Source organism: Centropristis striata, chromosome 22, assembly GCF_030273125.1.
Source record: "Centropristis striata isolate RG_2023a ecotype Rhode Island chromosome 22, C.striata_1.0, whole genome shotgun sequence".
Lineage (NCBI taxonomy): Eukaryota > Metazoa > Chordata > Actinopteri > Perciformes > Serranidae > Centropristis > Centropristis striata.
This window is the reverse complement of record NC_081538.1, coordinates 2,704,513-2,721,682: the sequence shown is the minus strand read 5'-3', so window position 1 is coordinate 2,721,682 and position 17,170 is coordinate 2,704,513. Positions and strand designations below refer to the sequence as shown.

The 17,170-nt window shown below is 39.7% G+C and overlaps 1 protein-coding gene across 1 annotated transcript in view; it reads left to right on the top strand.

Moving 5' to 3' along the window:
• The first annotated feature begins 555 nt into the window (after positions 1–555).
• Positions 556–17,170, top strand: part of sema3aa (sema domain, immunoglobulin domain (Ig), short basic domain, secreted, (semaphorin) 3Aa) — a 58,340-nt gene continuing 41,725 nt past the window's right edge. The window contains exon 1 of the mRNA XM_059325450.1: positions 556–1,467. Within this exon, the coding sequence (XP_059181433.1) occupies positions 1,362–1,467 (106 nt within the window). The 5' untranslated portion in view covers positions 556–1,361. The remainder of the gene's footprint in view (positions 1,468–17,170) is intronic.

Sequence of the window (17,170 nt, the reverse complement as noted above, 5' to 3'; positions counted from 1 at the left end):
AAAGACACAAGATGACCAAAAAAGACACAAAATTACCCAAAAAAGACAAAATTACCAAAAAAAGACACAAAATTACCAAAAAAGACACAAAATGACCAAAAAAAGACACAAAATTACCAAAAAAAGACACAAAATTACCAAAAAAGACACAAAATGACCCCAGAAAGGAACAAAATTACCAAAAAAGACACAAAATGAGTAAAGAAAGACACAAAATGACCAAAAAAAGGAAACAAAATGACCAAAAAAGACACAAATTGACCACAAAATTATCAAAAAAAGACACAAAATTACCAAAAAAGACACAAAATGAGTAAAGAAAGACACAAAATTACCAAAAAAAGAAAACAAAATGACCAAAAAAGACACAAATTGACCACAAAATGACCTAAAAAGACACAAAATGACCAAAAAAAGACAATCAGTGACCAAAAAGACATTTGTTCAATGTTGGCCCGCGATTTTATTCCAGTTTTAAATTTTGTCCCATTGTGTATTTGAGTTTGACACCCCTGGGTTATAAGACATAAGGTGACCTGAATCAACTGACAGGGTCAGTAAAGCCAGTTTTCATAGCACGAGTTAAAGAGAAATTAGAATGAAGGAAATGGAAAATCGATGACTAACAAAAAAAGGAAATAAGTGCAGAAAGACAGTCCTATAAAAGCCACGATACTTCCCATCCAGTATACTGGTTCCATCGCTGCCCGCCCCCCTCTCTCTCTCTCTCTCTCTCTCTCTCTCTCTCTCACCAGCACTCCCCTTCTCTCTCTCTCTCAGCTGCTCTCCCTCCCCTCCCCTCTCTTCCCGTGGATAGTGTAGCTCTCTCTCTCTTCCTCTCTCTCTCTCGCAGTCTGGTGGAGCCGCACACAAGGATTAGAGGGTTGCTGTGAGTGTCTGCTCAAAGAGAAGAAGCCAGAAGACAGAAAGAAAGAGATAAAAAAAAAAAAAAGATCTCCAGAAAAGGATAGCCTTTACTATTGTGGATAAGTGATCTGATTTACCTTTTACACAGGCTCTTCCTCTCATCTGACGCCAAGCTGAAGCCCTGCTGAAGCCTTCACCTGGGGGAAGACACTGATAAACCAAAGGGACTATATAGCCTGGACCTCCACCCGGGGAGCCATGTGAGCGGCACCCCTCCACCCACTTCACACTACAGAAGTCCCCCCACAGTCTGCTCTCTGAGCTGGGGAGCAGGATTTTTATTTCACCCCCCCACCTTCCTTCTCCCTGGAACCTCCACTTTCAGGGACTCTCCAGGCTCGGCGGACCCCAGCGGGAGACACTCATCTCTGGGTTACTGGTCGGGGGTGTGAGTGCCCCCTGGTCTGGAGGCCAGCCAGCAGCACTCCAGCACCATGGATTACCTGTTTGGGATTGTAGTGCTGCTGTGCGGGGCGGTGCAGCCGGGAAGAGGTGCTGAGCCCAAGCACAACGTACCCAGGCTAAAGCTGTCATATAAGGGTAAGCCTATTCTTCTGTTCTCCCCTGACTCCAGGATATATGGGACCGCGGTGGTTGCTGGTGCTTTTAACGCAGCTTGTCTCGTCTGTTTTGTTGCCCGTGGGTGCTCTTTTATGCCTTTTATCCCTTTCATCCATTCTTTCTTATGTTGAGTATCCCTTTTTTCCTCTTCTATTTCTGTGAGTCTATTTCTGCCTCTGTGTCTCTCTCATTCACTCTTTCTCCCTCTTGGTCAGCACACATCTAACTCCCTGCTTAACCTCCTGTATTCCTCTCTCCCCATTAACTCACTCCTTCCTCTGCCTGTCTCTCAGAATTCACTATTCTTCTTACAAATAGTCAGATTGGTTCCATATGCTGAGGAAGGACTCTCGCCTGGAGTTAAATGTATATATTGGCCCCTGTACCAATTTTCCCCTTGTGCTGTCCCCTTCTGCTAGCACTGTACAGCCCTGTTAAGTGCTCCGAACAGGCAGTGGAGCCTCTGTTTTAATGGCTTCTGTCCCAAAAACTCTGCTTTCGGTCATGACACAGAGCCTTTTCTTTAAGGGGCCGTGCAGGTTTCCCCCCCTGACTTCTCGGTGTTGTAAATGGATCCAGCAGTTGTAGAGTTTTGTTTAAATGGAAAACTATATATGCATGTTGATTTAATGTGTGTGCATTAAATAATCCATGTGCAGCAGAATGCATTTGCAGAGAACGAGAGAGGGAGTTTCGTGTGTCTTTTTATATCGTGCACGTGTAAGTTTTTGACGTATACAGCAAACATGTTATTCTCTCTCCTTCTGTGTTATTTTGAGGGGAGACTGCGGAGCGCCGGTTCTTCCTCTCCTCCCTCTCTCTCTCTCTCTCCCTCTCTGTCTCGTCTCCTCTCTCACACCCTACACTAAATCAGGCTCTTTGTAATAGCAGACTTTTCATCTCAGCTAGAAATAACTGGCAACATTTTTGGCATATTTTGGGCAGGTTTTTTTGCTTCTTTTTTAATGTCAGTGAGGGAGGCTATTGTGGTTCTTTGTCCTAAAACATGACCGAAAGTATATGGCTGGGAGTGTGGTCTCCCGATTCTTTATTTTAGTCCCGTTTCTCTCATAAAACATGCCCTTCTGAAAATTTATGAACGTGCTGATTTGCCGTTGTTTAGCAGCATCCCCCCTCGTGCGTTTGACTGTCACCCAAAGCTTTGGTTGCTCAGATAATTTCAATTCACGTTTAGGGAAAAAATCAGTCATGGAGGGGGTGAATGTGATGTTTGTCACTCTAATTCATTTTCTATCTTTAGCCGAGACGTTTGGTGTAACTTATGTTTAGAGGCCTGCTATATGACATGCTTTATTCTTTAGATGGAGTGCAAGTTGTAATTTTGGTATAGTATATTTCCCTTCATCACCCCTTCAACTTCCAAGTGCGTATGGCGATTGTCTGCGCTCTAAATCTAAAATAAAAAAAGCACTTTAACATTTAATTAGCTGTCCTGATGGCACTGTTGTTTGCTTTTGCCAGCACATCACAATAAAGGATTTTAAACGGGTGATGACATGCATTTATCACTTGATTCAAATGAATCTGGAAAGAATCATCGCTGAACTTACCTGCCACAAGTCATACATCCCCTGGGCTCCATCACGTCAGTTCACACGCAGCCGAGCCTCTAGGCATGATGGGAAAAATGTCATCCCTTCTTTACGCAGCCATCTGTTTCAAGAATGTGAATATAGTTCCCTCCTGCCCCCTTTTGTGATCCTCTCCACTGTTCAGTCTGACAAGTGAACATGTTGCTGACAACAATACCAGACAAGAGATATGTCATCAAGCATCAAAGTCTGCATTGACTCACTGTACGAGTGATGGATGAGAGAGCAGGTCTGCAGGGAAAGAGTACCCTGTCATGATGGAAGCACTTTAAGTGGATGCACGATTATTTTTTGCTAAAAGTACATCAAAGCCTTGTTGTTTATGTGTATGTGCGCGTGTGAATGTTCTTGCCACGTCTTGGTGTGAGGACTCAACACCCTCTCCTGCGATTTCTTCCCCTTTAGACTGTAAGTGGTGTCTGGGTGTGTGAGTTTGAGTGTGTTTTAGCGAGGCAAAAATGTGTCAGGTCTGGCGTGCACCCATATAATTAGACACCTGGTTTTGTGCGTGTGCCCGTGCACGTATGCATGCATGAGCTCACCAATCGGTATCTTTTATTGTCCTGTTGAATCAGTGTTTCTGTAATTATGTGCGATTGCAAACTGCTGTTGGTTCCACTTGGTGTGTGTGTGTGTGTGTGTCATTGTGTGAGTGATCACGAGGTGTAAAGGCATCAGTGTATCATGCGCCGATGTCTTTGTGTGTCACTGCTCGGCAGTATCTCGGGCCCACAGGTGTTTGATGGCTCTCTTGATGCCTGTCGGGGGGGGACAATTCCCCGTTAACTCCCACATTGTGGGAGGACGAGAGGCGTAGTGGGGGTGACGGCAGAGGGGAGGAGATTTGCTTTTAATGAAGGAAAAGCTGGCAGACGTACAGTTAGGCGACGCAGAAGGAAAAGGGAGGCTGGTCGTTAAGTGAAGTGTCACTCATCCCCTCTCCCTCCACCAAGCCGGCATAGTAATTAAGTCAAATAAACGACAAGGAGGAATCCTCCTGGGAAGGACAGTCAAACAAACGCAGAGTGGGACGATCACACGAAAAAAAAAAGAGAGAACCAAGACGAGAACAAGGAGGGCCTGTGATTTGGGGAAAGTCAAATGAACAGCAAGCAGGGTCCCGTGAAATCACTCTCCAATGAGTGCTGATGACACGCCTCCAGGGACCGATAGTCGTCTGCTAGAAAAGGACAGGCGAACGACTGCAGAGTGAGCAGTTTGAGAGGCGGAACGTCTGAGAAATGGAGGCAGGTAGATAAAATTACCTCTCATGGGACGGCTGGCGCAGCAAGTGCCGAGTAAATGATTTCCCACCGGGGTCAGTTAGACATCTCTCTCAGCTGAAAGGATCTGGCTTCATGGGGACAGAACTATGATCACAAGAGTTAATGATTTTCTCTTCTCCTTGAGACTAGAATAGCTGTTACTTTCTGTGCTTTGACTCGAGAGGAAGAGAAAAGGTGAAACTCACGTCCAAGTTAAAAAGGAAAAGATCAAGTTGAACAAAAGCTGACTTGTTCGTGCACATTGTGTTGCAATATTTATCTAAAACAACCCAATTTGGACTAAAAGTGAGTCATCAGAACCAGGAATTGCTCAGCAAAGCATAACTATCAACATATTGAAATCATCATCTAAAATACTGGTGATTTAATGTTGCACAACTGAGACTGCTCAGTGCTGCAGCAATACAGCAACAATGCAAAAATGCAAGGATAAAGCAATGACACACTCCCATGGATCAATGCATACCTGCACACAATCACATTCCTGAACACAATCCATCCCCAGCACCCATCCATACTGTACAGCCACCAGGAGGAACACTGACCCCTAAAGGTCAATCGATGCACATGCAACACAAAGTATATTCTGCAGAACTTGACCCTATTGTGATCCCTTTAAAAAAGGAGCCAGCGAGCGGCACTTTAACACTTAAAAGGCCTCGTCAAACAACCTGATAATTAGCCTCGGCGCGGGTAATTATGGAGCCTACTGTATGACCTCTTAATGCCATCACAGCCGCCCCGCGCTGGCTGCATGGGTGGAGGAGACACAGACTGAGAAAGAGACAGGGAATCTGGAATTGGCTTACAACCTTTCAAAATAGACACTTGGTGTGGAACCGCACTCAACGCAGTCTGGACTCAGCCCCGTAATAAGCCGGTCTGTGTGTGCGTGCGTGTGTGTGTTTGTGTGGGCGTGCCTGCCTATAAAAATACGGACTGTTTGTGGGTGTTTGCAAGTGTGTTGGTTTATCAGTGTATCTTGTCTCTTCATTCTTTTCTATGTGAATGAGTGTCTCTGTTGCTCTCCGTTCCTCTCTGTTGTATCTGTCCATTCTGCGGGCCGGGGCTGACAGAGCGGATGTAGATAATTATAAGGTGTTCTCCCAACGCGCCAACTTTGGAGATGTCTGCCTCCCTCTCTCTCTCTCTTTCTTTCTCATCGTTCTTTTCTTCCTACTCCCTCCTCCCTCTCCTGCGGCTCGGCCGCTTCTCAAAGAACCACAACACCGCAGACCCTAAGTACAATCTTCAAGTAGGCTGTGTGTCTCTGTGTGTGTGTTTGTCCTCTTTTTTCTCCTTTTCCTGTCTCTTTGATTGCAGCTCGGTTGATACATATCTTTTGGCTATCCTTTTTTTCAACTCTTTTTGCACACACACACACACACACACACTGAGCTGCCCTCATCTTTGCTCCCACACAGCCACATTCCAATAGTATAAACCAATGTTTTGCAGTGGCTTGCTTTTCAACTGTGCCCTTATGCTACATCCGAAATATATTACATTTCCTTACACTGACTCACATACCTGACCACAAGTTGAAAGATGGTGCAATTAACTGTGTGTAAGTGTGTATTTCTGTTGACACTCATTGCCCCACGGATAATTGTGCAATGACACAACTCACTTGCAAAACAAAAAGCTATTCGTCACTTGTCATTACAGATTGTTTCATGCTATCTAACTTATTGCATGTAATTTAAGCTAATACAGGACGGCGGGAGTGTGTTATCATTACCCCATGTTGCAAAATTGGCTGGTATAATGTCAGTTTATGACCTTTCGATTGCATGCGTCTGTAGTTTGCTTTCCAACTAGCTGCATGTGTTGGAATGCCGTGCATATCCCAACTGTTCATAAAATGTTCTCTAATTACAGTGCTATTTTCCTTCAAATTTTTTATTTAAACCAAAACGATTATCAAAAACAATCTGGATGTGTGCTCAGAACCACAAAAGGATGTAGCGTCAGCGCAATGTGTGTTTGCTAAAAGATTAATGAGTCCGCACGCAGCAATCGTGTGTTTTCAGTGTACATTTTCGTCTGTGTGTACATAAGCGCTGTACGGACATGCACGCAGGAAAAATACCCCGCGCCTTTGCATCTGTGTTTGGGATGAGGGCTTGGGTTACAGCACGGTGCAGATTGCTGGACCGTGGGTATGAATGGGTCCCGCCACCTGCTAAGTCTTGTCAGTCAGATGGAGAAAGGGTGCACCGTTCAATCTGAACAGAGTCGTGTTACAAATGAGGGGGACATCTCTGCGGGAAGACAGACTGAAGGACTGATGGACAACAGACGGACACGCAAAAACGAAAAAAGCGGCAGAAAAACAGAAATGTTAAATAAGTAGAGCTATTGCGTTGTGACGTTTTGTGCAGTATCGGTGCTACTAAAGTTATCACGATACCAGAATTTAAACTTCGCTACAATACGAGCATAAGATAAAATAAAAAATGCGATTCCTCTTTCGTTACCATGCCAACAAGAAAAAAGAGTCCTACGCACACGAAATGATTTTTTCTTATCTTTTTAAAAAAATTCACAGTTCCTCGTTGCCTTTTTTTTAATGTTGACTATTTTTTGTTTTTATTATCTATTTTTTTTAAAGTCCTGCGCACACAAAGTATGATTTTTTCTTAACTTTTTTTTAAAAATTTCACAGTTCCTCATTGCCTTTTTTTTAATGTTGACTATTTTTTGTTTTTATTATCTATTTTTTTTAAGTCCTACGCACACAAAATATGATTTTTTCTTATCTTTTTTAAAAATTCACAGTTCCTCGTTGCCTTTTTTTTAATATTGACTATTTTTTGTTTTTATTATCAATTTTTTTAAGTCCTACGCATACAAAATATGATTTTTTTCTTATCATTTTAAAAATTCACAGTTCCTATTTGGCTTTTTTTTAAAATGTTGACTATTTTTTTGTTTTTATTATCTATTTTTTTTAAAGACCTACGCACACAAAATATGATTATTTTCTTATCATTTTAAAAAGTCACAGTTCCCCGTTAACTATTTTTTGTTGTTTATTTTTTATTTTTTAACTATGATCACATAGTTTTTTTTAACTATGATCACAAGAGTTAATGATCAATTTCCATATTTTTCGGATATAGATAATAGTAATAAAAATAATATTAATAATACATTCAATTCATATAGCGCTTTTCTAGATACTAAAAGACGCTTGAAATAAAAGAAAAAAATAAAGAAAAAAATAAATTCAGATATTGTGTAAACACATGCCATTAAAAAACTACCAAAGTATCGATATTTTTGACAATCTTAAACGTCCCGTTTCATATCATTATTATCATCCAACTCCACCACTCAAATATATTTTTAATATCAACATTTAAAGTCAACTTGAAATACTTGTCCCTTTAAATCTTAATGTGGATAAACATTTTTTTCCCTCTTTCCCTTCGTCTTGTTATTTCTCTTTCTGTCATAAATACCAGAAGCATCATGAGATATAATTGCCACCTCAGGGAAAATTACAAACATAAATCTCAACTTTATATACTTTAAGAATTTGGGATTTTGTCGATTATCATCTTCCAGTCCAAATGCATTTCCTGAAATGCAGACACTCATTTATTACACGAGACCTCATTTTGTTGGCCCTTAAATAATGGTTTGCAGAGCTGAAATGTGCATCCATGCCTGTGGATTTGTGTGTTTTTTTCCTCGAGTGTCTGTGTCGCATCAGCGTGTTTGCTGTCACAGTTTGCCTGGGACACATTCAGATCTGTAGCCCTGCCTCATTAATTCCTAATAAAATGGCAGAGCTGACATTCAGTTACACGGTACAGCTGACAGGCTGCACTAACAGGCAGTGGCTCCAGACATGACCACGCTAACCACAGCCTGGTTCCTCTCAAAGTCCATCCATCAAACTGCCTCACAATAGCGCTATGCTATCTCTCTCTCCGTGCACAGCTTTGCAGAGGAGTGATTTGTGCACGTGGACACACACACGGTGCGTTTTGCCCGTTTGCACGTATTCAAACAAGTCTGTGTCTACGACGACTGTATTTGCATACAAAAAAGTGAATTTGCAAGTGTGTCTGTGTGTGTTTTTCCCTTAAAAGTAATAAGAACCAGAGAGAGGCTGAGCAGCCTGGTTATACAGTGAGCATTTAGTGGTGTGTGAGTGGGCTTTCTGTGGCAGGCATGGCCAGGCCTCGAGCCGTCTGTGGTTACAGCGCTGGTGGAAAACCGCTCTCTGCGGTCCAGCCGTCCAATGACAGGAGGAGACACACACTAATGAAATGGTTCCATATTCCACCGCTTTTGTTGAATGTGTGCTTTTTTTTTTTATTCATTCTGCGCTCATGTTTCTGCCTTAGTTTGCTTTCATTATCCTCTATTTTTTTTGGCTCTACTGCTTTCTCTGCTTTTCCTTCTCCTGTCCACCCTCCCAGTGTTCTGTGCTCTTGTGTCTTTTTTCCTCGATGTCGTGTGGTGACGAGGAAGTCTAGCATTTTGGTTCGAGAGAGACGAACGGTGCTGTATGGTGAAATTCAACACATACTTAGACTACTCATATAGATTCTTGTGGTTTGGGATGTGGTCACGTTTTCCTTGTTAGTCCCTCTGATAAATATCCTATGGCCGAACACACTCTGAGTCATATTCACGGGACAGAATATGGTATTAAAATGTCTCATAAGATGCAGTACTTGACTATGAATTATGGCTATGAGTCACTTTGGTTCAAAAATAGAAAATTAAGTTTCAAATCCAACTGAATCAGTGTTTTGCAGAGCTGGAGTCAACAAAAGAACACTCACTCTTTCTGAAAAGTAATATCACCATGGCTTCAACAGCAAACTTCTCACATATTTAGTGTGGTTGTAATGAATAATCAATCAACACACACTTTGTTCATGCACACATTATTTGCTGCTTTGGATTAAAAAACACATGCAAGCTCTCCTCACTAGAACCACCAGGTCGCTGTACACTTCAAACCACCCATAAAATGTGCTCGCTATTAGAATGCATTCATTTTCAAGGTAAAAGGAACAAATTATTTGTCATTTTCCAACAGAGTTGTATAACAAAATGCTACAGTTGTAGTCCCTTTATGCTACTCATAAAGTGACAATAAAATAATATAATAAAACACTTTATTTATAGAGATTTTTTCTTATTGAGGTTCCAAGAATAACAGCAATTAAAAACAATAAAGAACAGCTGATAAGGAAAAACAACAACAAGGCAAATATGTTGAATGTCATTTATTTTGTGATTATTTTAGTTTCTACTTAAACACATTACTTCATACAAATCATACTTCAAACAAATTACCTTCTCTCGTCCATAGGCAACTTTAGCCTATGACTTATGCTATCTAGATGTGCAAAGTTAAATTATTAAATTTTAATAAAATTGAGTTTTTTTGCCACTTATTCAACCCCAATTTCCAAAAAGTTGGGATGCTGTAAAAAAAAAAAAAAAAAAAAAGCAGTTTTTTATATAATTTTAATATATAATAATATAGTACTAAGACAAGATATTTAATGCGCAAACTGGGAAACATATGTTTTTTTGTAAATAAATACACTCATTCTTTATTTGATACAGATTTTTTTCTGTTTTTTTTGTTTTCATTTAGTGTCCTAACTTCTTAAAATCAGTGTTTGTAAATATAAATGGCCTTTTTTTATGTTTATTTTTTTATTAAAAGATTTTATGATTCATAACATGCTAAAAAAGACTAAGACTGTGGGAATTGGATATTTTATTGGGGAAAAAAAGTGAGATACAATATAAAAACAGCTGCCGGTTGGTGGTTCCAGTTTAATCGCAGAGTTCACAGCGCAGTGCGTTAGGTAGCACATTTCCTGTCAGAGCTGTCACTCAGCTGCACCTGAATGAGAAACCCAACGGCCCAGGTTGTGTTATACAGACGGTCGCCATGGCAACCAACCCACACCTGCTTCTGTGCTCAGAAAGAGAGAAAAGGGAGCGAGCGTGTGAGAGCGGGGAGGTGAACTTTTGAGGCATGTGTGGATATCCTTGAGCTTAGGATAATATTTGAACACTTTGTTAAGCAAAGCTCTCAGCAAATTTCCATGGGGCGGCCTGCTCGTGTTTTTTTTCTGACACCTGTGTTTTGTGGCCGAGGCCATCGTGAGAGCGGGAAAAACGCACACCGCGCCACACACAGAGAAAAAAAGAAAGCATTCGGAGGAGGAAAGACAGAAAGAGAGACTGACATGCCAAACCAAACCGCTGGAGATATTACAGTACTGTGTGTCTTTGCTTTCCTCAAGCTAGCCTTGTATTTGAAAGATAAACATGTGTAATTCTCTGCGCCAGTTCCTTTTGAGCTGCCATTTTCTTTTCAAACTGTCTTTTTTTTCCCCCCACTGCCTGTCAATGGAGGAGCTTTTTAGAGAAACACAGACTTCCACACTCTGACAAACCACAGAAACACACCTTTTGGGTCTAAGAAAAGAAAGCTGTGTCAACGAACAGGAAATGAACAAGTTAAATGTGTCATTCACATCACTTTTTTTTTACTTCTAAAAAAAAAAACAACCTCTCCCCTGTTTAGCATTCACTGTATATATGCACAAGAGAAACACTTGAACAGTGTTGCATTAGTTTAATGGAATATTACCCATCTGTTGAATCTCAGTCAAGTGTTTTCCTCTGTCAGGCTTTTATGTTTAATGTCACTCAAACACACACTCGCACAGCGGCGCATACACACATTCAGATAAACATAATTTAATGCCCCGTCGCCTTTCTTTCATGCCGTTTCATTATTCCGCTATTGCGTGGCATGTAGGCGTCTAAAGCGCCTGCCTGTTTGGAGAATGGGGGAGTGAAGAGTACTCTACAGACAATTGCACTTGAATTTTGAATGTAGCTCTTTTTTTTTTTCCCGGGGCTTTTTTAGACAAGAGCCAGGTTGTTTTCCATAATGGAGTATAACAGAGGGACAAATGATAATTTATTTGAATGAATTGCTTGTGTTTGCCAGTTTCAAGAGGGCGTCCTTGAATATATAGCGTGTTTGTGTGTGTGTGCATGGAGCGAACATAAAAAAATGAATAACCTCATGTAGATTAGCATGTATAATAAATAAAACGTACATCTTTCAGCCATATGTGAAACTATATCATTGAATGCATGCATGTGTGTGTTTGCATTTGTGCATGCATGCATGTGTTTGCATGGGACCAGTGGCGGTTCTAGACCAGTTTTACTGTGGGGGCCAAGCAGGGGCCAGTGTTTAATCAGAGGGGCACTTTAAAAAATGGCAAAGATGATATTTAAGCATTCAAACCCTTTATTTTAGCTTATTTAAAAATCTAATTTAAATATATTTGGAAGATACAAATACACTGATTGAAACAATGAGACTTACACAACAATAACAATAACAACTATTTTTACAATGACATTTATAATTTTTGTGCACAATTACTTTCTTTTATTTTGAAAGCTTCTATTGCACAACAAAAAAAGTATTGTACAATGTACACATTCTGGGTTCATTTTGTGTACAATGAGATATTGTTTTAACAGAAAAATAGGGAAGAAGTGTTCCGTTATTTTATTATTAATTTGACACAGGGGCCACAACAGGGGCCTAGGGCTTCTTCACAGGGGCAGTGGCCCCTGGAGGCCCCTGTGAAGAACCACCACTGCATGGGACACGGCGTCTGGATACTTTTATTCGTAAAAAAAAACAGAATGTGTGAGTGAAAGAGAGCAGACAGAGGATGTGTGTAACAAGAGAAAGTGTGATGGACTGAACAGAGTGTGTGTAGCCATGTGTACGAGTGTGTGAAGTGAGTGGAATGCATGTGCACACACCAGTATATGTGTTTAAATGTGTCTGTGTATCCAGTGGCTAGTGTAAGCAGAGTGTGTGGTGAGGGAGGGCGCGTGGCGTGTGTGTGCGTGCACATGCATGAGAGGAGGTGTGTTTTTATGTGTGTGTGTGTGTGTGTGTGTGTTGGGGGGTCCGGGGCCAGGGAGTGTGTTAGAGGTGGAAGCTGCTGAGTGTGCTCACTGTTCGACTAGTTCATGCTGCATAAGCAGAAATACTGATTGGATTACAACTTAGTCTGGGAAGTGTGTGCGTATGTGCATGTGTGTTCAGGGGGAATTGATGCAGTATAAAAACATTTAGGTCAATATTAATATATGCATGTCACTTAAAGGGTGTGTACTTGCATTTTTAAAGCGGAGCAGAAAAGATTCACCATCAACCTGCTTTGCATGCACATATGTTATTCTATGCTTGTCTTTTTGTTGCTGTACTTAAGTACAATTTTGAGGTACTTGTACTTTACTTGAGTATTCCAATTTTATGTAACTTTATACTTCTACTCCACTACATTTTGAGGCAAATATTGTACTTTTTACTCCACTACATTTAGCTGACAGCTTTAGTTATTTTTCAGTTATTTTTAACATAAAAACATGATGAATTTAAAGTGATTAGACATTTGTTTTTATTAAACCTCATAACAGTATATAAGGCAGTAAAAATTCACCCTATCTTTACAAAACTAAAATGCTGCTTACATAAATGCATGAATAAAAATAATCTTATAACATATTTGGAATATATTAAACAATCTTAGTTGGTCCGTTCTGCAAAACGAGTACTTTTACTTTTGATACTTAAAGTACATTTTGATGCTGATACTTTTGTACTTTTACTTAAGTAAGTTACGAAAGCAGGGCTTTTACTTGTAGTGGAGTCATTATTACAGTGTGGTATCAGTACTTTTACTTACACTGTAAGACTTTGCTGTAAATTTACAGTCAAATTCTAACAGTAACTTGCTGTATTATGATTGTACAGTATATTGCTGTGAAAACAATGCATTGTGGGAGTTATCATGATTGCTCAGGCATTCCAACGGTTTCTCTTGACTTTTTGACTTTTTTTGATTTTTACAGGAATTTACTGTTTTCAACTGAGCATGTAGGGAAAATAAAGCCGTTATATTTGATATTTTTGTCTGGGCTGAAATAATCACAATGTGTTGTTTTTCCAGTAAGCCTAATATAGAGTTTAAATGGATTAGTTATAACATAAGAGTTAAACATTTAAACATCACACTATTTTTTTTTCTTCGTTACGAGACAGTTTGTCAGTAAACGGACCTTTATTTCTATAAAACAGTAGAGGTACTGTAAATTTTACAGTAACTTACTGGCGAAAGTGCTGCCAGTAATTTACTGTAATTTTACAGTAAAAAGTTTTACAGTGTAAGTAAAGGATCTGAATACTTTTTCCGCCACTGCTTACTGTATTTTGTATGAGCTGTGCTGCCACTCTTGGATCTGCCCGTGCTCTCATTTCCAAACGAGCGTGTCTGTGTTTAGGTTAGGGGTCCTTAGGTGCTCACGCCCAGTTCCTCCAGTTCCCCAAACCACAGCAGATCCCAGCTCAGATAAAGCCTCTCTGTGTGTGTTTGTGTATGCAGGCCACCGTGTCTTTTTGTCAGAGATCGCCACGTGTTGACATACGCGCATGTGTTTTTTCTTCTTTGGCTCATCTGGGGGAAACCTTTCGTGACTGAACCACATTCCCGGGCTCCTGGGTTCAGCTCCAGCCTCTCACTTTCAGATGACACAGGCATAGACTGTGTTAAAATATGGATGTGGTCTCCGTGATGTCACCCATAGGTTTACAAAGAGCTATTGTGAAGCTCAGTGTAGTGGCTCAGGTCAGCGCCATCTTGGCTGCGTATGACTCCGCCTTACCCCCGGATAATCCAAAACTGGGCAAAGAGGTGAAACCATAAACTGTAAATAAAGATGGACGATATGACGGCTCCCCAAAACATCTGGCTGGTGGCTGCAGGATAGGTCATAAAGCCCACCAACGCCATGTTAGCAGATGGGCCAAATTAAAAATCAGCATACACTGTAAGACTTTGCTGTAAATTTACAGTCAAATTTTACAGTAACTTGCTGTATTATGATTGTACAGTATATTGCTGTGAAAACAATGCATTGTGGGAGTTATCATGATTGCTCTGGCATTCCAACGATCAAAATTATATTTTTTTTTTTTCAGGAATTTACTGTTTTCAGCTGATCATGTCAGGAAAATAAAGTCATTATTTTCAAAAAGAAGACAAGTTTTATTTTATTTCTTTTTTGTCTGGGCTGAAATAATCACAATGTGTTGTTTTTCCAGCAATCCTAATATAGAGTTTAAATGGATTAGTTGTAACATAATTTAGGGTTAAACATTTAAACGTCACAATATTTTTGTGTAGTATAGTTTGTCAGTAAATGGACCTGTATTTCTATAATACAGTAGAGGTACTGCAAATTTTACAGTAACTTACTGGCGAAACTGCTGCCAGTAATTTACTGTAATTTTACAATAAAAAGTTTTACAGTGTACACATCAAAGTTCTTAAAATGGTGATGTAAGTTCAAGTGTTCATTCAGTTTGGGTTTAAATCTTTTTTGATGCTTTTAAACAGGTATAATGTCATGATTGACAGTTGGAGGTGGTTTGGTCTATAGTTGAAACATGCCAGCTATGATGGCACTCACCTGTCACTCAGTGTGGCATATGCAGAACTTTAAACCTTAATATAATTTAAACTGCACTGTAAAAAATGTCTGTAGATTTTACCGTGAAAAACTGCTAAACCATGACAGTAAAAGAACGTAAAATGATAAATGGGTTCATTCAGTTTCAGTAACAATGAAACATCATAAATGTATATATCAGCCAAAACAGTATTTAGTATTACATTTTTTTTTTTTAAATACAGTACTCCACTGTAAAATACACTGGCACCATGTTTGTCGTGCAAAAATATACTGTAATATATATACAAGCCGTCATTTTAGCATTTATTTTTTGTAAAAAATACTTTTTTTCACTGTTAAATGTACTAAACACCATATCTCCAACAGAAATATACTGTAATATTTAATGGTAAAATCTGGCATTTACAAAGTGTTTCTTGTCAGTTATATGGCAGAGCAGAGGTTCTTTTGATGGAATTTTTTTTTATTTTTATGCTAAAATATGGACTAAAATGGCATTTTAAACAGGAAATCAACAGTGCTAATACAATTTTACTGTAATATTACAAAAAGTTGGACCGTATTTATTACGGTAAAGTTCTGGCAACCACAGCTGCTGTTTTTTTTACCGTAAAAACAACAGGTTTGTTTTTACAGTGTGGCAAGTTTTATAATAAAGTGTCCCTCTATAAAGTTTTCATGAATGTTGAAAGTAGCGATGGTAATAATAACGTTCTGTACCAGGCTGTAAAAATGTTTATTTCTGCTCTAAAGTTGGGCATTTTTATCATTGGGGTCTATGGTGATTGACTCAGCCTCAAGGAACTGCAGTTTTTTAGCAAAATATAGAGAAAATAAAATATCCTGATATTTCTGACCAAATACCTCGATAATTGATATTGGTTGGCGATTTCACAAAATATTTTCACATTTACTTTTTTGATGCTGTCGATAATCATCAGTAGTGTGGATATAATGATGGAATGGGGGTAAAATTATAAAATTTGTACATTTACATTTAGTCATTTAGCAGACGCTTTTATCCAAAGCGACTAACAGAAAAGGGAAACAATCAAGGTCAATTAGTGCTAGGGACGATTCTTTAGTTTTTTGTACTTTATTATAATATTACAATATCTAAGACGATGTTAAGTGTCATATCACAATATCGACATAATATAAATATATTGCCCAGCCATAGATACAGGTTGTTACACTGTGAGAGAAATTTTAAAAAGTCTATCCAATATTTTTCTTGTTGTTGTCTGGTTTGTTCATTTTGCAACTGACTGTTTGTCCTTGTGTCTAAATATCAGCCAAATATTTTCCTCCTTTTTTTATTTTCTAATCATCAAATGGGCCCTAAACTATTTATTTTTCCATTCCATTCCCATTTTTTAAGTACGCCGACCTTGGCGTTCCGCCACGTGCATTTCTTTTTTTCCGTTACTTCATAGCTGAAACATAAGAGGACCTCCTGGAAATCACATTTCCTTACTTCCCTCCTCAAAACTCATTTCCTGACCCTGCGAGTTTGTGTCTGATTGGTAAAGTGAGAATAAGAAGCTATCTGATTGGCTACTGCATGATAACGAAGCGGCACTGACGACACTTCTTCTTATCTCCGATATTTAATGACTTGTCATCATAATTTGAGTGTTGTAGCAGACTTATGAGTGTGTATAAATGTGAATGCCAGGATGTCGGTGTAGGGAAAAACGATACCTACATACATACACACACTGAAACCCACACACATACGCTCAACCCATCTGTGGTACACTACAATTTCTCACACAAACACACATCCACAGACCTCCATTCATGCCCACACCCACCCACTCCATTTCTTTAGCCTCAAAACTGAAATCCAACTGACGCAGATGAGCTGCAACCGTCTTTATTAGGTGACAACCACGCCCTCTCGCAGTCCTCATACACTCCAATGGTACTCCACACACAGACACGGTTGACACGCCACTTCCTCCGTCTCCCCTTCCATCTATCCCTTCTTCTTTTATGTAGACACAGATGTCCAAGATCTTACACACTGTGAGTGGGCGCAGATGGCTCCTATAGCAGCCCGTCAATCAGAGCTTTGTGGGGAGAGCAGGGAGATCACAATCCACCGGACTGGCTGCGTGCATGTGTGGATATATATATTTATATATATATATATACAGTACCGGTCAAAAGATTTAGAACAGCCCAATTTTTCCAGTTTTTTATTGAAATTCA